Here is a 23,905-nt window from a genome sequence, read left to right on the forward strand (position 1 = left end):
TTTAACTATTCTTTCAAGAAAACAAAACTAACTCTTCAAAAAAAAATCAAATTCATAAGCAATTCAAGCTCAAACCAAAAAAAATTAAATTCAGAAAATAGCCAAAATGAATCCAACAAAACAGAATTGAAGCAGGTTACACACACACAGAATTTACACGTAAACAAGAAAGTGTCCAACAAAAGGGTTTGGCACAATTTTTAAAGAAAACAATGCTGCACCAATGTTCTCAAAGTCTAGATCCTGGAGATTAATTAAAGAAGAAGAAGAGTATGCATTGCACTCTAGGTAGCAATCGTAAGCATGACTACTTCACAACAAAACTACAAAACTGCAGGCACAAAATTTCAAAAGCAAACAAGAGGGAAGTGTTTACACAAAAAAAATCTCAAACTCAAAATCTCAAAACTCAAAATCCACAAATCTCAATTCTATACTTCTCCTTAAATCACTTCAAAACAAAACTCCTTCAAAACAAAACTCCTTAAAATACACTAAGCCTCAAGTCAAAATCAAAACAATAAGCTATTAAGCTCAAAAATTGACAAACCAAAACAAAATCACTGTTAAAACCAATGTTAGACCACTCACAAGTAACCTCACTATGAAACTACCATTAAAACTACTTGAAAAGCCAACAGTAAGAGTAAAGAGCAAAAATAATACCTTTTAACTACATTACCACAATTCCAAACAAAACCAACTTTACCTTTTCAAAAAAAATCTTTGTTTTTCCAAATTTCACAATTCAAAATTTGCTGTAAAACGCAAAACTCTCTATTCTACTGTTTTCAGACATTTCTCAGACAGCAATAAATGTTCACAAAATTCACAACTAGGTAGAAATTCAATTACTCAAACTCAGAAAAGCTAAACAAGAAACTTCACTCCAGCTGAAAACTAACTTCCAAAAAAAAATTCAATCAATCCCTAAGTAAACTATCACTGGTCCCGCGCAACTTTACAAATCTAACCAAAATTAACTTTAAGAAACAAACATTTCAGAATTTTCCAAAATAAATTCAAAAATCAAACTTTTAACTCAATTCTATTAGGCACAAATTCCATAAAATCTATTAACACACTTCAAGAAGTTAAAAAAAAATTACTATTTCTCGAACACAAAAAATACTGCTCTGACATTAAATCAATTAATTAAAATTAGAAATCTACAAAGCAATTATTCAAAGTGCAATTAGCAAAATCAAAACATTAACACAAATGCAATTCTCACCAAAAACTTTAAACTAAAGGATACAGGGATCAAACATCTAGGTGAGCGCAAAAATTTCATCATTTATATCAAAATGTAATATTCATACACATAAAAACAAAATAGAATCAAATATAAAATAATACTTAAATAATATACACAAAAATTATTCTAGTGGTCTGCCAGTCGCGAGGTCACGGCACCATTGTTATATCTAAATATTTATGTTTGGTGTTTTAATATCTTATTCTATTATAACTTTAACTTAACTGATAACTTTGCTGACTGTAGTGCCGGATAAATTTACAAGAAAAAAAAAAAATTCAAAACATTCAAAATCTAATTCATAATATTCATATATCATTTCGACATTCTTATAAACATTCGTATATCGAATCTATCAATCAATCAAATCAATCGTATATCATATCTATCAATCAATCGTATAGTGGTAGTACAATTTAACTTTTAGGTTTGCGTTGTGAGTAACCTATGCTAAAGGAAATATCAATAACTCAATTCAATAAAACTCCATGTTTCTTAAAAGCCTCCCGGCTCAACAAATGGAGGGACATGACAGACCACAGAAAATTACACTAAATTAAACAAATGAAACATAAAATACATATCAAACACATTTATTAATTTCTAGAATATTCAATCATATGATAACTAGGTAAACTGATCAGTCCCCTACAAATTAACCTTAAGAGGTAAATTAACATATATATAATTTTAAATCTTATACTCAAGTTAGGTGTACTAATTTTTTTAACATTACATAACTCACAAAGTAGGCGGTTGTACCACACGTATATTAATATAGTATCATTACTATATTAATATACGGAGTTTTAGATAGTTCAACAGATCGTTCTACTCATTTCGTTGACCATTCGAAGAGATCGAGAATGCCATCATCGACGGATTAATCGGGAGTTTTAGATAGTTCAACAGCTAGTCCAACTGCTTTTAAATGAGGAACGCTAACGCTACAACAAAATCTGTATTAAGGTAACCTCGAGAATGTCAAATTAAAGTTCTTGGGAAAATATAACAAAGCAGCAGCAAAGCTATATTTTGCATAAGCACTTAGTCTCAACTCGAGCAAAATTCTCATCAGCTGAAAGCCGACAGAAATTCAAGACCGCCGCCCGCTGGTACACGGTATTCGCGAAAGCGAGACCCGCAAAGGGGTCAAGCCCTCGCCACTCGTTTTCTTCTTACTCTTAGCTTTAAAAATCAGGAAACAGAATGATCTCTAGCCTGGTGCAAGCACCCAGGAAATCTCGGTTTCTCCGCCTCTGTGAGTTCATAGGCTTTCAAAAAAATCATAAAATTATATCTTACCAATCCCGGAATTTTATGTTATCTAAATTGAGAAAATGACACACCCATGACGAATCAAACACCAGATTATCTGACAATGAAATCCGAGAAACATCTGCACACATAACGTGAGAAAAAGAAGTAGACCCCCCCAAACTAACAAGTGAAACTAGCTTTTACGGGCATCCAATTATCTAACTTAGTACACCTCCCACTGTCTTGTAGTTCGCAAAACTTCAAACTTTAACAAAGCGACAAGACGAACGATTTCCGTTTCACACGCATTAGCTAAAAAGGGCGACACATATGCCCTACTGCCTCCATTGTTGGAAAAGGCCATAAACCAGATGTGTGTCCTCGCAACCGTCTCTCGCCTTTGTCACAATTCCAACTCAAGAATAATGAGTTAAATAAAACCTTAAGAGCTTAAGAATACTTTTTTTCCAGATTAAAATACACATGAATACAAATAAAAATATTAGAATAATAATAACTTAAAACACATATTAATAATTGAAATTCGCGACATAACAGTTTTATGTCATACCTGGTTCAGAAGTTTAGCTGGTATTGATAAAAGCTCATGGCAATTCTATTTGGGCTTCAGTCCTTGTCTTCAAATAGCAGGGGTTTTTATCGAACAAAACAGAAATCACTGAAGACAGATAGTGTGTAGAACCTCCTTAAACTTCAAGAACAATGTGGCACATACAGGAAAAAGAATTTTGCACGTCCGTCATGAAATTACCAATATGCTCTTCAAGATGAAAATCGCAAGATAAAATATCACTGCCTATGGAGAAATTTTTGACCGCAAAATCATCATAACAGATCCTCTCGAATTTATATTTCCAGTAATTCTGCATCAGCATCTGTGTAGTATTTTTTTTTTCCTCAAGCTCGAAACTCAGCTCAATGTGCATCATTTTGGGAAAGTTATCTGAAGTTTATCAGGCCGTTGCAGCTGAAATCTTTATACGGATTAATACGGAGCAGCTGAAATCTTTTCTTACACTGTGTTTTTTTTAAGAGGCAGCAACGTTGAAATTACTTCATTAGATAGCATAAAGTGTCTACTTTGAAGGTCATAAGCTGTTATGACACACATGTTGAATAAAAATAAAATATTTACTCAACTGTGTTACTTTTGAGGCATACCGAGAATACAATAAAGATTTGCTCTGAACATAAACTATTTCCTTTCGCCCACGTTTCAGTATTGTTCATATTCTGAATGTTATATAGCTTTTAAATGATATAAATTTAATTTACATTCTGTAAGAATTGCAAATTAGTGCATGGAACTTTCTCCACTTTGTTTTTCTCATTTTTGTGCGCAGCCAAAGGATACGTCATAGTATGTTCATTATTGCAAGAATTTCATCAAGTTCAATGTATTACTACAGTTCATTTCTTAACTTTTATAGTTTAATTTTTTTAATATTTTTAATTGCTTTTAAATAAGTATATCATTTTCGTCTTTTGAGATTTCTTTTAAAGAATCTTATAGATGTATTATCATTTTTAATTCAATCTCTAATTTTAGGATTTATTATCTGGTACAAAATTGATGAAGAAAAGTTTTGTTTACAACTGGCTTCATCCTTGGTTGGGAACTGGACTTTTAACCAGGTAATTACTGCAATTAACTTGTAAAGACATTAGGGTCTTTTAAAATGACAATTGGGTAGTAGCAATTGCGCTTTCGTTGGAATTCGAACTACAAACTTCCAACTATTACTGGGCGTCCTAATACTTAATTGCATGAAATCACGCAATGATTCCTTAAAAATATCATTGAAATTAGATATCTGCAGCCTTTCTAACTTTTTCTTTTTATTTCCTTAAAAGCATCACAGATTATATAAATTTAAAAAATTGTTCGTAGTGTAAACTGTGATAAATTATGTTTTAATTTCTTTTATGATTATTAACTATTTTTATCATAAATTTGGAAGTTCCAAAGATAGCATCACTATTGCAGGAAAGTATTAAGTTCTAAACACTGTATGTAATATATAGTATTCTTATTTATCAGAAATACAGAGAAACTCAAATGTGAGATCTTTCATTCATAGGGTGCCTAGATATTCTGTATAAATAATGTTTAAGTTTCACATAATCCCGGTAACATATAGATTTAAAATTTGGGTTTTTATTTGTATTATCTTAATTATTTTCGAATGCATAATGAAGCAATAATTGCAATTTTGCATTTAAAGGTAAAAAAAAAAAAAAAAAAAAAAAAAAAAAGTTATCTTTTTTAAAATAACATTAATTTTTTTTCCGTTAAAAATGAAAATATTTATAGAAACTTTGTTTCAATGACTTTGTCGTCATTCAAATGAAAAGTAGGGATCCCTACACAATTAACTAATATAAACGATGAAATTAGCAAGCGACAACCTTGTGTTTGGCATAGGTTATACTCAAGACTCTATCTATTTTCAAGGTAAACAGGTACAGGCTCCTCTTCATCAAGAGCATGTCGCTGTCTTTCTAAGAACTGAACAACTCTGAATTATTCCACTAGTTTAACTCGCATGAGTTTGTAATCTTAAATTACTCGAAAATATCTTCATTGCCAATTGTAGATAAGCATCGGCAGTCTGGTTCTTTTAACAGGCTTATTAAGTTTTAACTATGGGAAAAAATATTCCCACTCCCAAACAAAATGCTTATTGTTACTGAAAAAAAAATCGTTAATGATTATAGTTACCTTTTAAAAAGTGCTAATAAAAGTTAATCAAATTTGTATCTTCAAATCTCTGCATAAAATTTATATCACAGCGTAGATGAATTAGCTCCATCTCCAGATTTTCCGAAGAGATACTCACGTTCTTTTTTGGTAATAAAATTAATGTAAAATTCGACTCAAAATCATTAAATACTTAACCTTTTTCTTGTTATAATAATGCTAATTAACTTACAGGAAATATATTCGAGGGCCGCATGAAATTGCTTTGGGGGACGCATACGGGCCGTGGGCTGTCAGGTTGAGACCACTGCTCTATAATATATATAACATACAACATAATCATAATACAAATAATTGCGCAAAATAATAATTAGTTTAAGAATATGAACAAAAATTTTGAAAAAAATTGCCTATTAGACTAATGTTTAATTGTTTTTAGTATTATTATTATCGTTAATTTTACTTATATAGACAAATTTTCAGACACATAATCAAATCTATCAAACCAAATCAGTTTGATTTTATTTAATATGATGTGCTTGATGTCATGTAATGAAGAAATTTTTTAATATTTGGCTTAAAATTATCTAAACTTAATTATTAAATCACTTCGTTCGAAATATTAAATCTATTTCTTGTTTTCTTAATAAGTTATTAACTTGAGCTTCAATCAAGTAAGAAGAAGGAAAGGTCCATAATGCTAGTCCGGTAGTAACCATAATTTTGGGATCTTCTGGGATCTTTTCTCGAATGACTTTTAAATTCCAAAACTCAACGTAACTGTGTACCAAAACGTTTATATCAATAAGCAATTAACTGCCAATTTTATTATTACATTTTTTGCAATCAGTGGAATCTTGATCATGCCAATCCATTGCCATCATATTTGGCTTTAGACCCCTCGATCATCATTGATCCGCTTTAAAATTTCATCGACCCCATTAGAAACCCTAATTACACGTAGATAGAAGACAGTGCGTTCTCTTTATAGTATAATTCCTTCCGTTCTTTATAGTATAATTCCTTCCGTTCTTCCGTAATTGGCATGCCTTCTATTTTTCAATCTAGATGTATCTGCAGAATATTGCCTTGACATTTATAATATTAATGGCTTTGCGTCACATTCTAAGTTGTGACGCAAAGCCACAACTTAGAATGTGACGCAAAGCCATTAATATTATAAGCAGCCAAGAACAGAACAGGAGGCAGTATCTTGTATAAACTGCCTCTTGTTCTGCTCTTATGTGGAAGGGAATCAGACCTGCTAGTACGACAGCTGCGGTTATTTGCTGCTGTTCTTTTTAATCGTAACTTGCGTTTCTTTTACTTTTCATTCTAGATGTATCTGCAGAATCGCGTCTTGATGTTCACACTGTAAGAGAATGTAAATAATATTGTGCATTAACGTTCTGAGATGTATAATTCTTGTATGAACTGCCTCTGCTGTTATATGGAAAAGGATCAAATCTACCAATACGAAAACAGCGTTTTTTCCTGTTGTTCTGTATGAATTGCACAAATAATTGCGAATGGATGTTGGAACATCAGAAGATATTTCTGTTTCCTCTTTACCATTGATTGCGATCAAATTGTAGCGGCGTCTAGTGCTATTTTTCAACAACTGCGGTATATAATATTTTCTGTGTGTAGAGTTTCTGCCTCTAATTCATTCCCTAACTCTGCCTTGTTTTCCTCCATTAATTTTATTTTGTTTTTTTATAAGTGGAATCCAAGAGAGACCTTGATCCCACATCAGATCAAGGTATTTCATTTGGTATACTGTTTTGTAATTTAATTCAGGAATGCCTAGTAGAGTTTGTTCTTTGCTTGATGATAAGGAGAGTCGCAGATGTTTCGGTGTAGATTTCTAATTTAAGATTTTTGCAGACATCATGAAATTGTGCACAGATTGTTGTGCCCATGTTTTCCACTTGTGTGAACTTTCACAAGAAAAGTAACATCTTCAGCACAAGCAACTGTCATGTTCTGGTCAATTAGCTTCAAGTATAGAATTAAATCTGAAGTTTCAGAGAATAGGATGCTTGTTTAACATCCAGCTACCATAGATTTTGAAGGCGCTAAAGGCTATGTGGAAGTTAGCCTTTCTGCTATCTTGAATGTTTTCTCATATAACATCAAGAGCATGAATCATTAAAAGACCAGTTTGGAAAACATAATATTTTTAGATTTTTTAGTGAGACCCCCCGTCGCATTATATCCGAAAGGCGATTAGGGTGCATTTCTGATACACTTTCTTTTTTTTAAATTCAAAAACATTCCAAGCTTGTCTGCTTTTAATTCCCTTTTTTATACACGAAGTTCATAACTTAAAATAATTAACAATAGAAAATTATATTCTCGCGAAATTCTTATTTTGTTATTTCATAATTAAGGTCTTGTACCACAATCGTTACTGGTTTCACAGACTGGTCGTTACTGGGTTCTCTCTACAGGACTTCTCAGGTATTGGAAATTAAAGTTACTTTAATTGATTATTCATTTTGAAATTTGACAGCTTTAAAGACTGATTTCCTGCCTGTGAAATTAAATCTACGAATCTTCATAATAATTTTAATTCCTGCATCAACACTATTGCTTCTGTAAATTTTGCACTTCAAAAACATATAAGTGTAAATAGAGTCAAATATTAAATTATACATTACATACACTGATAGCATGTAATGCCTGTATTTTATTCCCATTGTAGTTGCGGCCCAAAGTGGAAATCTCGTCGCAGGTTATTGACACCCTCTTTCCATTTTGACATCTTGAAGGATTTCTTGTCCGTCTTCAACGAGCAGTCGCAAATATTCGTGAAGCTTCTAGAAGAGGAGACAAAAAAACCATGGACTGATGTTATCATGCCCGTGACTTTATGCACACTTGATATTATATGTGGTAAAAACAGTGTCTATGTATTAAATAGTCAAATTGAAAACTTTCTTGAAACTAAATTTTCAAACGCATAATTCTCTTTATTAACTGTTTAGACAGCGGAGTGTTAGAGTTCTGTGATCCTACAAGCGATTTTCTCTAAATCAGAATCTTTAGTCAAGAGGGTTTTGTCAAAAGTCAAGTTTTGTACTCTATCAGTATTTTTTATTATTTCTAAAAATATATTTCAAAATGCTTAGTATATCTTCCTTTCAATAAGTTATACATAGACGGATTATTTCATAATAAAATTATTTTGAAAAACATCGTTCAGAAAATGATTAATATTAAACTCAAATCACAAGTAATAAAATAAATTAAGTATCTTATTTTTACTTTTACGAAATAAAAGATGATCTGTAAACGGAAAGGAGAGAAGAAATGCAATGCCTAATTGTCATCTAACACTTTCTCTCACTCATTCAAAAGCGGTTCTGATATTAAGCTGGTAACTAATTTTCGTACTATCTTAATGTCTGTAGCTGATTTCGTTTATCTAAATAGTCTGGGTTTCGGCTTTGAAGGAACAAAAACTAAACTAAAAATTTACTTGATGGTAACGCAGATAAAATATAAAATACAACGAAAATTTAAGAATAACTAACATTAGATTACAAAAAATAGCAAATTTACAAAAAAAAATTCACCGCATGCGTGGCAGAAAATTACATTGCTGTGGTAATTATTTGAAATTTTCAAGACTTCTCTGGAGTAATTGTGGTGACTTGATCGCATTCAACTGAACTAGCATTCCCACTGAGAAAGAGATAGATATATTAGGAGTCATAAGATAGTATTCGGTCCCTGGCCAACAGACCATCGTCATCACCACCCACATCACAACCAACAGACAAATTAAATTGCATGCTCCAGACGATTATCTGTTTAGCCAACAGACCACCATCAAGATTTCCTCAAGATGGTCAATGCACCCAGAAGACTGAAGATGCAGCAGCTTTGCAAGTTCCCTCTTCACCAAAAAAAAAAAAAAAAAAAAAAAAAAAAAAAAAAAAAAAAAAAACGTGTTACTAGCCCAAACGAAGGAGCAAAGCTCGAACATGCTCAAAATCTTATTCTGCGTTCCAAAATTCATATTTCATAAGGCTTAGAATTTTATGAAAAAAACAGGTTCAAAATTGTAACTGAGAATAATTTCTACAAATAAAATATAATTTTTTACATGTTTCCTATAAAATGAAATTTATAGTTGGTAAAGAATTTACTATAGATTTTATAAATTTCAAAAAACTTCTGTATTCAGATTCCGTCTTCTCGTTTTTTCCCCCTGCTTTTTAAATATGAAGAAAGTTTAAAGCAATCTTGAATTTCAAAAAAACTTGAATTTGAAGCAAATTTGCAATTGACTTCAAACAATTTTTCTCAGTCAAACATCATTTTCAAGATTTATTAAATATCTTTTACTGATTTATAGCTATTATATTTATCGTCAGAAAAATGAGTTTTATTAGTCCTAAAAAGCTTTGTCCCTGAAGGTCTATTGTTTTCGTTTTGCGGTTTTGCGTTGGTTCACTATAAATGTCCGTTTCACTTTTCAAACTGTTGCCACCAAATGTTAGAGTCCTGCATTATATTTGAAGAAATTAAATAATCAAAAATCTGCAAAAAAGCTAGCAATGGCAAAGTTGTACAGAAAAAACATTTTTATTTCCAGCGTGCGAAAATGATATGCTCAATTTAAAAACTATTTTGTGATATTGCTCTTGAACTAAATTTTATGGTTTAAGTGAAAAGAAAGTGATATTTAATAAATAAAGGTAGCAGAAAAAATGTTAAAAAATAAGCCCCTTTGGACGTAATTTAAAATCTGAAACCTTTCAGATTTTTTTATATAATTTCTTTTTTAATTTTTCAGATACATCTTTCATATTTTATGCACTATATTTGCTGGTTTTGGGAAGTTCCCTTCACATGCACAGCATAACTTCAAATAAATTGCATTCTTTATGCGATCCAGCAGAAATCAGAAAGCATCTCAAAATATATCTATGTTAGTGATAAAAATATCTGCAGAATGGGAGGAGCAGCTACTTACGTATATACATTTATGTAGATTCGTCATTATTTAATTTCTTTAAATATAATACAGGGCGAAAATATTTGGTGGCAACAATTTGAAAAGTGCTTCAACGTGTTTAGTGATTCGACGCAAAATGCAGTTTCGAGACTAATAGCCCTTCTGGGCTAATGCCCCTTTGGCTTAAAATTTCTTACTCTATAAAAAGCAATTTTGTTATCATTAGCAATTAAAATTCCTCCACTTAAATACTATTTACTACAACTGCTACTGCTACTGCTACTTTCCCTAAATCATTTTCATTACTCATTATTATTCAGCGATCCATAATTTTTATTGTACTTTTTAAATGTATGAGCTCTTTAAATTGAATACTATTTTAAATTACATAAAATTCATATTTTTTCCTTATGCAGCTAGATGCTTAAAATGGAAATTGATTACTCGTGTTTTGTTTAATCTTAATATACTGGAGACGACAGTTCTTGAACCTGCGTTTGCACGTTTTCGTTTTTTCTTCTTTGAGTATTTCCTCAACTGTCACTTCAAAACCATTAATTGCAATATAAGAGATAGAAATTAATGCATAAGCCTCTCCGTAGGCCTAACTTTTTTCAATAGTTTATTAAACCTTTCACAAAAGTAAATTAAAAACTAATTTTTTATAGATTCCAGGTAACAAACACTATAAAGCCATAACTGTATCTTTTTCACTTCTGTATAGTTATATAAACGAAAATTAATTTAAATATTTTTGCTTTCTTTTCTGCTCTAGAAACTACACTGGGCGTTACCATCGGAGCTCAACAAAATAGTGAATCCCAATATGTGAAGTGCGTTTTAAGGCAAGTTCTATTCTTTTTATAAGATGATTGCGGAATTTAGCATTTCTTTATGTGGGGATATACACTGACCACTGATATTTTTGCTCCAGAAGTTTTATATTTTATCTAATAAACTGGAAATAACTATTTCCAACTAGTTAAACTGATAAAGATATTCAGCGAAAAAAAGGTAATTATAGGCCTTATTTCCCTGAATATATATTCTAGATATTTATTTACAGTTGTAAAGTTTTCATAAAATGCTCAGATTTTGGCAGAGAAGTTTCAGCACTGAAAATAGAAATCTTGTGTAAATACAAAGTTTAATTTTTATGTGATCTAGTAAAGCAAAATGTCCAATTAATGAAATGTTCATTATGCTTATAAGAGGCTCGATAAACTTAGATATTGATGTGATCAATTGAAGAATAAAGACAGCGAAATCAGCTTACCTTTTGTGCACTCAGTAGCAGCAACTGAGTCTCCGAAACTATTGATGATTACGATATGAGGGAATTATCCATAAATAATACGATGCAGATTTAAACACAAATAACATATTTATTCTACCCCAACTAAAATAATATAAGCGATAGATACATTAATGCTAATACAAGCACATACAGAAGCTTAAGAATAACTAAAGAACAAGAGGATGATGGGATATATTAATATCACGACATTAACATAGTTGACGTGTTTGACGCCCGTGTGTCTTGGCATTTTTTAGGATTGCCAGAAATGAGTTAGAAAAAACATGTTATTTATTTATTCTCAAAAGCTTGATCATCAACATACAGCATCAATAATTACTATAGCATTTGAACAAAAAGTTAGAGGTTTAAAGGAACTTTGGAAACTTTACGAATTCTTTAGAATAATCCATTACTTTTCTAAGAACGCTGGTTTCGTTTGAAGAAGATATATTGGTTTATGTGATTGCGAGATAGCCTCGAGAGCTATCTTGCCAAGGGGAGGGATGCCTTCGTGGAGGACTTTGTAGGGAAAACTGGCTCGTATACTCCTTACACATGGGGAATACCACGAAACCCCTCATACAGCCAGCCCGTTCGCGGGATTCGAACCTCGGACCGAACTACCGGTGTTCAGCGATTTTACCGTTCGGCCGCTGGTGGACCCTAAGAACATTAATACCTTTGTTAATTCTAAGTATATGAAATAATTTTTAAATCAATTTCTGTGATAAAAGGAAATTATACATTTTTTTCTTTAGTAAAAATATATTTCCCGCTTCCCCTTGGCGAAAATTGGCGATACATAGATACCGAGTTTGTTCATTTCTTTGAGTTATTATTTTGGCTTGTGTAGGAGCCAAAAATCACCGCTAGACTAAGCCAGAATAACAAGACAAAGAATTGCGCAAACTCGGTACCCATGTACACATCGACCTATTTTCACTTAAAAAAAACATCAGAGAATTGCACAAAGATTGCACATTCCTTTCACTTTGTCCATGGACACTTCGAACTATATTGACTTAAAAAGTCAAACCAGCAGCCAACAAAAAACAAAAAATATATAATCTCAAGAAACTACATTTTAAATCAAACAATGAAATAACATAAAAAAGGAAATTCATCGTTGCACTACACAAAAGAAATATCCACTTACCTTATTTACCAATCAGCATGTCTTCAGTTAAACAAAATTCCTTAAAAGCATCCAAAAACTTCCTAAAATTATCTGAACTAGAATCTGTATACTGGCGTTGTATACTGGCGTTGCCACATAAATTCATAAATTAAGAGTAAAAAATATCTTTCTCCGTAGCGACGTTCCACCGTACCGTATTTCCGACGACTGACCATACTCATTTCCTTCCTACGAACAAGACACCTAATAATGCTACTAAGTAAACTTCATTTACACACCAGTCAAGTGATATTCTTTTCCCCTTTCTTTCTAAATCGTACAGAAACTTCAAATTAATCTTACCACATTCAGCCACTTTACCATCTAAACCAAGAAACATACTTCCTAACCAATACACACACCATAAACCCTTACGAATTTACCGCAATCATGCAGCCGATTACGTCATAATAGGGTTTTCATAACAAACTACTCCTACCATAAATGAAACAACAACTTCGCGATAATACAAGGGGTACCCTTCTCTCTACTCTAACATTTTCTTCATATTTAAATGTAACGCATTAACTGAAATAACTTACAAGATAAAAATAACTTAGCTTTGTAAATACTGTACAGAGGAAATAGTGTCCAGTTCATGAATTTCACGCAAGAAGAGCAGAACGAATGCCACCCAGACGGTATAGTTGTTAGAGGAGCCTGACTGCGATAAGGAACGGCCCGGGTTCGAATCTCGGAGAAGGCATGGATGTAAATTGCCTGTCCTTTAACAGGAGGCAAAGGTGACCTACCTCTTAGGTGCCTCCATAATAAAGAGACTCGCCACATCTGGCCTTAGGAGTGGCCAATGCCAGCATAGGCAAACGCCCGCTATTGGAAGAAAACAAAAGAGCAGAATAAATTGAAAATAATGTATGGAAAATTTGGTTGAAAACTCAGTTGCGGATAATGCTCTCAAACGATCAGAAGTTAAACCTGTCTCTTATATTTTAATGTTTTGAAATAATTTTATCAAACTGATTCCGTAAAATACGTTTGAATATAATTCCACAGTATTCATAAATATTTTAGGACCTTAAAATTAAATGAAACACACTTTTTAGAAATAACCTTATAAGAACATCACTCGATTTCAAAGATTTTGAGATAAAAAATCCCAATCGATCATATAGCGTGCTAGTATAATGTAAGCATGATCACATCCCTGTTAGTGTAATGCAAACGTTACATATGAATGCAATAAAATTTCCAGTTCATGAATTCATTGCTGAAAAATCTCAGTGGATGATAAGAGAAACGATTTAAAACGCATCAATATATGCTTGACTTAAAAATTAAAAACAAATTAAAATATCCCACTTCTTAAAATCCCACTTCTTCTTTGGATTAAAAAATCCCACTTCTTCTTTGGATTTCGAAAACGTGCTCGTACAGCCCTATTTCATTAATTCTCAAAATACTATCAAAAGCTGTACTCCCTCTGCGCTTGAAAAATCAATTTTTATTGAAGAATAAAACAGTCCTAAGAAAATCTAAATGAATTTTCAACATAGTCAATTCGACTATGTTGGTTTAGGTTTATTAGATTACGGCAAAGCACTCGAGGGCTATCTGCCTTAAGGGAGGGATGTCTTCGTGGAGAACGTTTTAAGGGAAACTGGCTCGTATACACGTTACACATGGGAAAAACCCCGAAAACACCCATGCAGCCAGCCCGTTCGCGGGATTTGAAGCTCGGACCGAACTACCAGTGTTCAGCGACGTTACCGCTCGGCCGCTGGTGGGCACTCGACTATGTTGAAAAGAGAAAATTGACATGGCATGGCCCACCGGTGGCTGAGCGTAAAATCGCTGAACACTTGCAGTTTGATTGGAGTCGAATCCGTCGAAAGGGTTTAATGGCATGGCATGCATAGGTATTTTTGCGGGTTTTCCTATTTGTAACGTGGGTACGAAACAGTTTCTTTTAAAAGTCCTCCACAAAGACATCCTTTCCGTTCCGCATATAGCCCTTATGTGTTTTGTCACAGTCAAATGAACCATTCTTCGACGACTCAATGCCCAAGAATCATTGCCTGCATTTTTAAGTCTCCCAATGTGATTCGTCTCTTTCAAGTTTTGCAGTTGAACCCGTATCGCACATAAGTTATTTTCATTTACATGAACTACGCATTTATAAACATGGTTTGTTTTGATGATAATTTAGATTTTAGATATAATTTGTTATGGTTTGATAAGTTTCTGATAAGTTTTTAGGTATCATTTGTTATGGTTTGATAAGTTTCTATGAAGGCCTCGTGAACGCTCGAAACTAATTTTCAGCACAGATTGATGGTAATTTCTTTTTTGCTTTACGCCAATCGGCTCACGAAAAATGTCAAAGGAATGTTCTAGTTCTATAAATTGGATAAAAACCTATGTACTACCAGTATTTTCTTTCCTGCAACGGTTTTCCTATTAAAAACACTTACGATTCATAAATATTAAAACTAGAAAGTAAAAAAATATATATTCGCTGCAAAAAGTAAATAAATAAAACTTTTGCTTCGTGAAATCCAAAATATTTATTTTTATTTAATTTTTTTTTCATTTCCTTAGCTATTTTATCAGCGTGATTGTCGTAAATGATTTCCAATGAATACTTAAATTTTTATGAAAATGTTATGCTACATTTATTTAAACAAAATTCTGATCATCACTTAACGCAGTTTGAAAAACTTATTCGAACCTTCAGAATAATCATTTATTATATTTAAAATAACACTGGGCCCATCTGATCCGTATAGTCGTAGTGCTTCTGCCTACAGTATCTTTCAGGTTCGAATCCTATATATATTTGTAAGCGTATAGTATGTGTGCAGCATGGGAGAATTCAGAATACATGTAGATACGAAAATCCTCTCGAATGGTTTGGTAGCAGAGGAAGAGGAGTGGCACTCGTTTCCATCAAAACTGGGACTGACAAAAACTGAGTAAAATCGCACTGTCAACTTTATGCTTCCTTAAGGCACATATCATTAGGATACAAGGCCCGTGGGCCCATGCCAACGATAGATGCAATCTTTCGCCCCTTGCCGCGATAAAATTTGTGGCCTTTTCTAATTAAGTCGGACAAGTGAAATAACCTGTAACACAGAATCCTACTGGATTATTAGTCTGTACTAATTTTGAAACATTATCTTATATATCACTATTTTACAATATAATTTTTAACAATTTAGAGCATCAGAAATCATTATGGAAAGAATGGTGAATCCACATCATTGGGTAGAATGGATCTTTGGAGTTACAAAAAATGGAAAACAGCTGAAAAGTGACTTACAGCTCTTGCACGGTTTTACAAGAAAAGTGAGATCATTAATTTACCTTCATACATTGTCACTTGCAAATATGTCTTAAGTTTAAACTTTAAGCAAATTTAGCGTATAAAAATACGTGTTTTTTGTATTTTAAACGCAATGAAACCTCTTGTATCGATCGCCTCCCACAGATAACTATTCTAAAATTAACCAATATTTCATTAAAACGTAAACAAGCATTGTAATTGATAAAATGTAACATTTTTCCTATAGTGATCACCCCCTAACTAGCTCAAGATCATCAAATATTCATTAAAGCGACAAATAAAATGCTTAAGTCGACATCAAATTTAACTATTTTACATATTAAACAAATCAAGAGATCCATGGGGGCCATTTGCTACTTAATATATCAATAATATTTTTCTGTAAAATAGTAGTTAATCATTAATTTTATATTTCTAAAACGTCACTTTCACTATGTTTATCGTATAGAGTTAATTCGGCGATTACATTAGGACGTAATTCATCAGATTCCTATGGTGTTTATTAGTCCAAGGACGCGTTAGCTCGAAACGTAAAACACTAAAAATGTTAATCACTTTTCAAATTATTGTCACCATATATTATCACTCTGTATTACATTTAAATACAGTTATAAGTTAAATAATGAACAATCTTCATGAACATATGTATGTTTATTTCTCGCATTGTGAAAAAACATCGGTACCTAGAGCGATCAAATTTTGAATAACATTGTCCTCCACCCGAATATGGGCACCTGAAAGCAGGAATTTTGAATCTCGCATTTTTTTAATATCTATTTCAGATTTTATATAAATTTAATGAATTTTTATTAAAAAACTCAACAATTTCAATGGGAACAGTAGCAATACTGTACGGAAGAAAACATTTTTATCTCGAGCGCGCGAGACTGCCTATCGAAAACTCTACAGATACGCCGTTTTCAAGTATTTGTAACTCAAATATTCTCGAAACGTGCATGTGTGTGTAAATTTTAAAAAAGGCCTTTGGACATAATGTAAAATCTGAAAGTTTTCAGATTAAATTTTATTTTATTATTATTTTTTTTTCTTTTTCTAGCTGAGTAGCTGTTAGCTAATTGTAATAAATTAATATTCAAATGGTGCCAAAACTTTTTATTTATAACATTCTGCATTTAAATGTATATATGCGTGTGATTGTATTTTAAATTTCAACCTTGCAATAAAATGTTTGATTAACCTCTGATTAAGAAGACTACAAAACATAAAAAAGTAGAAATAGTAAATTTTAAAATGATTTTTAAATTTATTGAAATTGCTAATGGTGATTTGGCGCAAAGAAAATTGGAGAAAAATTACAGATGCATTAAGCCTCGGATCAGACGACATTTAAAGAAAGCAAAGCAAAAAATGATTAAGGTTAATATAGTAATGGAAGCTTTTCAGTCGGATGAAAGAAATAAGTGTTTAAACTCTAGTTTTATTTGAAGGTGCTCGTGCATGAAAATTTCCAATAAATTAGCAAAATTCTTTGAGGAAGTTACATAAATTTCATACTGAGAAATTCCATGCAAGGAGAAGTTGTCTGAGCAGTATAATGTTTTTAAAAATTTGGAGTGAAAGAGAATCCATCAGTGAGAAATTACTCAAGAGAATTTTCTTCGTCGATAAAACGTAAGGATTTCGAGAATATTTATAAGTTGATGAGACCTATCTTTGTTATCAGATATTATCCGCAAAATCGTTCCTTTTAAAATTTCTAACTTGCATGGCAGTAAAAAAGAGGAATAAGGACGATGCTGTGTGGAACAACTATTCTTACTTTTTTTAGTCGCATGATTTAGAATAATTTGAATGTACATTTAAAAAGAATTCCTTACGGTTGGGATGATTAAAAATTGTTAATCGAGATAATCTAAATAGGAATGTGTGTCTGAAGGGAGTAATTCTTAACCCAGAAAGTTTATTAGTCTCGAAACGGCATTTTGCGTCGAATCACTATAAACGACTGTATCACTTTTCAAATTGTTGCCACCAAATATTATACCCCTGTATTATAATTAAATAATTAAGAATTTGCATGAATGTATGTATGTTTCTCGCATTGTGAAAAAACAATTATATCTAGAGCCATCAGATTTTTAATAACATAATCTTCCACTCAAACATGGGCACTTGGAGGCTCGAATTTGGAATCTGAAATTTATTTTATTGTCTATTTCATATTTTGTAAAGGTTTAGCAAATTTTTGATTAAAAAACTCAACAGTTTCAAAGCTAGCAATGGCGACACTGTAGGGAATAAAACATTTTTATCTCCAGCGCGCGAGACTATCGAAAATTCTAAAGATATGCTGTTTTTAATTATTTTCAGCAAAATGTGGCGTTAGACCAAATGCTCTCGAAGTGTTTTTCTGTAAATGAAAAAAACGCCCGTTTGGCGGTTGTATAAAATCTAAAAGCTTTCAGAACTTATTTTTGTTTTGTTTTTGTTTAAATTTTATTTTTATTTTTATTTTTAATAGTATTAAAAAATTAATTTAAAAAACTCATAAAAAACACCAAGTAAATGTTGTTAATTCTTGTCAGTACTCCATGACACTAAGATATCAGCTAATAATGCTTATTTATCCTTTTAATCTGCTAATACGATTATAAAATACGGCAGTCCTTGAGTCGTGTAATCATCAAATCATTTACACTTAATTATTTTCACTATGCTAATATGCTAATAGCGTTCACAGATTTAGTAGAAATAGGTACTGATTAAGGTAATTCCTTTAGCGGGTGAAGCGAAAGAAGAGTGAAACGGTATGAATGATACCATGGTAAAGAAGTATTTCAACAATAATATATTGATTGAGAATTGCTAGAAAAAGAAAGCACAAATGAAAATATTATTTGTATATACACCTTGCCCAAAAGATGGGGGAGACAGTTCCATATATCCCGTTCTACTGTGGCGATTGACGAAATTAACTTGCATTTTTCATGTCTCGAAAGCGTCCCTTGGATATATATATATATATATATATATATATATATAAGATTTAAATATAGAATTCTTCTAAAACAGACATTTTGGCACAAAATCGGGCTTTTTCTGAAGTGACACACCAATTTTTTTCTATATCTCAAAACTGCAATCTTTTAGTCGACTCAAATTATGCATAAAATTTGCATGAGTAGTTTTTAAAAAATTAGCTCTTAAAATTTTAGCTACTCAGTGTTAATTGACTAAAAAAAAGATATTAATAAATATATACAAGTGTATATATTTATTAATATCTCTTTTTTTATTAAACTTACTAGCCTCCTTCTTTCACAGTTCGAAATTTGGGTAAAATGCGCTGCTACTTTCTGATTTGTTTCTAAATTTATTTTTTTTTATTAATTTTTATAAATTTTTCAAAAAACATTTTTAATTGTAACCTATAAAATTCTTGCCATTATATTAAAATAGATGTATTTCTAAGCATATCTGCAACCAATTAGAATTTATTCAAAAATTACGAAGATATATGTGAATTTATATATTAGTGAAAAGTCAACTTATTAATCGAAAGGCGCTTTGTCCCTGAAGGACTATTTTTTTTTTTTTTTTTTTTTTCCGATTTTATGTCAAATCACTCTGGATGTCCGTTTCACTTTTCAAACTGTTGCCACCAAATATTATCGCCCTGTATTATATTTGAATAAATATATTATAAAAAATCTGCATAAATGTATGTAAGTTTCTCTTATTGTGTTAAAACAACGGTACCTACAGCCATCGAATTTTAACTGACGTAATCCTACTGCGAATATGGACATCTGGAAGCTCAAACTTGAAATTTGTTTTATTATCGATTTCTTATTTTGTAAAAATTTAACTAAGTTTTATTAACAAATTCGAGGATTTGAAAGCGACTTCGTACAGAAAAAACATTTTTATTTTCAGCGCGCGAGACTCTGCATTGGAAATTCTAAAGATATGCTCAATTTAAAATTATTTTGCGATATTGCTCTTGAACTGAATTTTATTGTTTAAGTGCGAAGAACGGGATATTTAATAAATAAAGGTAACACACAAAATGTTATAAAAACATCCCTTTAGACGTAATTTAATATCTGAAACCTTTCAGATTTTCTTTCTTGTTTTTTAAATTATATATTTTATATTATTATTGTTATAAGCGATAATAATAATGCCAAATATTTTTCACGCACTTTGTTAAAATTATTTGAAATAATGAACGACTCACCTTTTATTCCGCTCGTGCAGAGTGAAAAAAGAAAAGGAAATTGGTTACCATAAATTAAAAATTTCGCAAGTGAATTATTCTTGATGCAAACTAAAAAAAGTTTGCCAAGGCAAATTTTTAAAATTTCTCTGTAAGTTTGTCATGAAATTTTACAAAACTTAATGTTTCGGCATAATTTGAGTGGTGGAATCTAAATATGAAAAAAATAGTTATGTCATTTCAGAAAAAGTCCAATTTTTTGTCCAAATACCTGTTAGAACAATGTTATATATAAATCTAATATATACCCTAAGTCGCGCTTTCGATAAATGAAGAACGCAAGTTAAATTTCGTCAATCTGCCTAATAGAACAGGAGATATAGTACTCTCCTCCCCCCCCTTTTTTTATTCTGCAAGATGTGTGCATATCTATGTCAACAGTAGTCATTGACCTTGAACAGAACTTCAAAGAAGATTAAAAAATAATGTTGGAAAAAGACATTCTTTATATGCATGAAAGTGCTGATAAAGAAGCATAAATCGCTGGAGGATGAAAGAATAGAATTTCGGTGCATTTTTTTCCAATATAAAAAATCTAATGTGGACTCCACGACTTCCTTGTACGGCCTATTAAGTTATGCACATTTTTGCTGCACTTCATTTAAATTTATTTCCCCAGTTTCATTAGAGATATATTTCTCATTCAATCAGTTCAGTTCTCACTTCGGAGCAAAGACAAAATATATAAAAACTCAAAACATTCTTCATTAAAAACAGTAAAATACAAAAAGAAAAAAAAAAAAAAAAATCTGAAAGGTTTTCAGATTTTAAATTACGTCCAAAGGGGCGTTTTTTAACGTTTTGTGTGTTACCTTTATTTATTAAATATCATGTTCTTTGCACTTAAACCATAAAATTCAGTTCATTAGCAATGTCGCAAAATAATTTTAAAATGAGTATATCTTTTGAATTTCCGATACACAGTTCCGAGCGCTGGGGATAAAAAAGTTTTTATTTCCCGTAGAGTGTTGCCATTGCTCACTTTGAAATCCTTGAGTTTGTTAATCAAAAATTCGTTAAAGTTTTACAAAATATGAAATCCATAATAAAACAAATTCCAAATTTCAAATTTGGTCTTTCACATGCCCAGATTCGTAGAAGGATGACGTCATTCAAAATTCGATGGCTCTATATACCGTTGTTTTATAACAATGCCAGAAATATACATACATTTATACAGATTTTTCATCATTTAATTTCTTCAAATATAATGCAGGACTCTACATTTGGTGGCAACAGTTTGAAAAGTGAAACGGACATTTATAGTGATTCAACGCAAAATGGCAAAACAAAACAATAGTCCTTCAGGGACAAAGCCCCTTTAGACTAAAAAAACTAAAACACCAAATAGATTTAAAACAGTAAAAAATCTAATTTTATAATTAAAATTAGTTTAAATTGATTAAAATTAGGCAGAAAGACAGATTTTTCGCTGCACAAAACTTTTGACCCCACTCGGCAAAAAGACAATGAAGTTTGTGCAGAAACTGACTTAATTCACTATATTACTAATTTCCAAATGTAAACAAATGGCGGCTTCGTAAGGCTTAGGAGAACTTAAACAACTTTTAAATTGTTTGTAAGTCTACAACTATTTCATGGAGATTTACTTAAGACATAAAAACCTTAACCGAAACATAAGTTTCAGTATTCTACACCGAAAAATCTGCGTTCTTGACCAATAATAGCTTATTTTTGCGTAGAAACTCTAATTTTAATTGAAAAAATTGTATTTTTTAACTGTTTTAATTGTATTTGTTGTTTTCTGTTTTTCTGTATCTTAGAATTTTTAATGAAGATGTCTTGAGTTTTCATGTATTTTTGCTTTGCCACGAAGGGAATTTAATGAGAAATATATCTCTAATGAAATTTAAGGATCATTTAAACTTATTTCAAATTAGAATTTCTACGCAGCAAAAAATGTGCATAATTTAATAGGCCATACGAAGTCATGTTGTGTCCATATCAGATTTTTAAAATAAAATACATTATGTAACCCGAACTCTCACATCTGAAAGTCTAGCTTAATTGATTCACTTGTTGAACTGAGTCTGCAGCCAGTCGTTCGAGACATACTTAATAGTGCAATATTTTTTTTTTTAAATATCCTGTGTAAGAGTAAGTACTTTTTACTTGCTGCGATAAATAAATCAATAGCATATTTATGATTACTGTCATTAGACAGTTCTGATGATAAAGTATTTCTTTATATTCCGTTCTAAATCATCCATTTGTCAAGGTTATTCAAGAAAAGAAAAAGAAACTTTTATGTGGAGGCGCTGATACTGGGAAACGGAAAAGGAAAGCATTAATGGATTTATTACTAGAACATCACTTGGAAACAAAGGATCTCAGTGAGGAAGATATCAGAGAAGAGGTCGACACATTCACTTTTGAGGTAAGCTGACATTTGTAAACTTCTTTGTGAACTAAAACTCTTTTAAGAGCTTTTTTTTGTTCGTGAGAACTGGTAGGTCGAGCGAAAACGAGAGGGAAACGAGGCATGACACAGACTGGGATAACGTGTGAGAAGGGATAGCTAAGAAGAATGTATTTGAGCGCACTTGTATATAAGAGGTGTAAAATACTGCGGGTTTTTTTTTTTTTGTTTTTTGTTTTGTTTGTTTGTTTAAGTGGTAATAAAATATAAATTCTGAAGTGGTGTTTGGAAAAATTCCTAATATAGTGAGTTCTGTCTAGACGAATCGAACTTGGAGGACTAGTTACAGCACTCCAAATTGTCAAAAATCAATCTAAACTGCTGCATTTTTTGACAAAATAATGGATAAGAGCAAGATATCTAATGGACAATCTCTAACCCTCTGTTGCATAATCGAGAAAATATTGTTAAGAATTTTTTTATTACTATTTTTATTATTATTGTCTATTTTTCAAAAGTGTGTTTTTGTTTTATTATTGTGTGAAGTTGTAACTATATGTCTTTTCTTGTGTGGCAACAACGCTTCTGTAATTCTTCAATTTGAACTTTTGGATGTGTGCCAAGTTTGATGGCGTAATGCTCTGGTGAGAGCGTCGATTGATTGTGTAGATGAAACATGTTGTTTCAGAACGTTATTTCTTTAAAATATGTAAAATAAATGTTTTGTTTTCTGAACTCGGATTATGCAAACGTTATTTAGTTTCAACATAAAAGTTTGGCGTCCGTTTGACTGGACGTTTGTGTGATTTCGAGTAGTTTTGATTTAGGCGTTTTGTTAAAATGGAGTTGTTAAAGGCAAAACGTAAAAGTGAACGTACTTCGTTTACGTTAACTACGAAGATTGTGGAAGAAGAATTGCCTACTTGTACGGATCCTGAGAGATTGCAAGTGTTGTTGGGGCAACTAATTGACAAATTTGAACGCTTGGACAGTACTCAAAGCAGTGTTTTAGAACAAACCAAGGAAGCGGATTTCGAGAATGAATTTAATACGGCTGAAGGATACAGAGATTCCTTTATAGCTTTAAAGGTGAAACTTCAGAATAAAATTGGACAATTGAATTCGATGAATGTTACTACAGATATTGCTTCAGTTTCGATTTCGGATCCTAAAGAAAATAAAAACAGGAAGTTCAAACTTCCTAAACTTGAACTGAAAAAATTTTCTGGAGATGCAAGAGAATTTTTAGGCTTTTGGAGCCAATTCTCCAAAATTCATGAAGATGCGGATAT

The 23,905-nt window shown here is 31.6% G+C and overlaps 1 protein-coding gene across 1 annotated transcript in view; it reads left to right on the top strand.

Moving 5' to 3' along the window:
• The first annotated feature begins 4,112 nt into the window (after nt 1-4,112).
• LOC118196122 (cytochrome P450 4V2-like) overlaps nt 4,113-23,905 on the top strand; it is a 43,229-nt gene continuing 23,436 nt past the window's right edge. The window contains exons 1-5 of the mRNA XM_035367523.2: nt 4,113-4,174; nt 7,948-8,138; nt 10,985-11,054; nt 15,869-15,995; nt 22,473-22,631. Of these exons, the coding sequence (XP_035223414.2) occupies nt 4,113-4,174; nt 7,948-8,138; nt 10,985-11,054; nt 15,869-15,995; nt 22,473-22,631 (609 nt within the window). The remainder of the gene's footprint in view (nt 4,175-7,947; nt 8,139-10,984; nt 11,055-15,868; nt 15,996-22,472; nt 22,632-23,905) is intronic.

This window comes from Stegodyphus dumicola, chromosome 1 (assembly GCF_044657685.1).
Source record: "Stegodyphus dumicola isolate Sdum_Otavi_A_Nest chromosome 1, ASM4465768v1".
Classification (NCBI taxonomy): Eukaryota; Metazoa; Arthropoda; class Arachnida; order Araneae; family Eresidae; genus Stegodyphus; species Stegodyphus dumicola.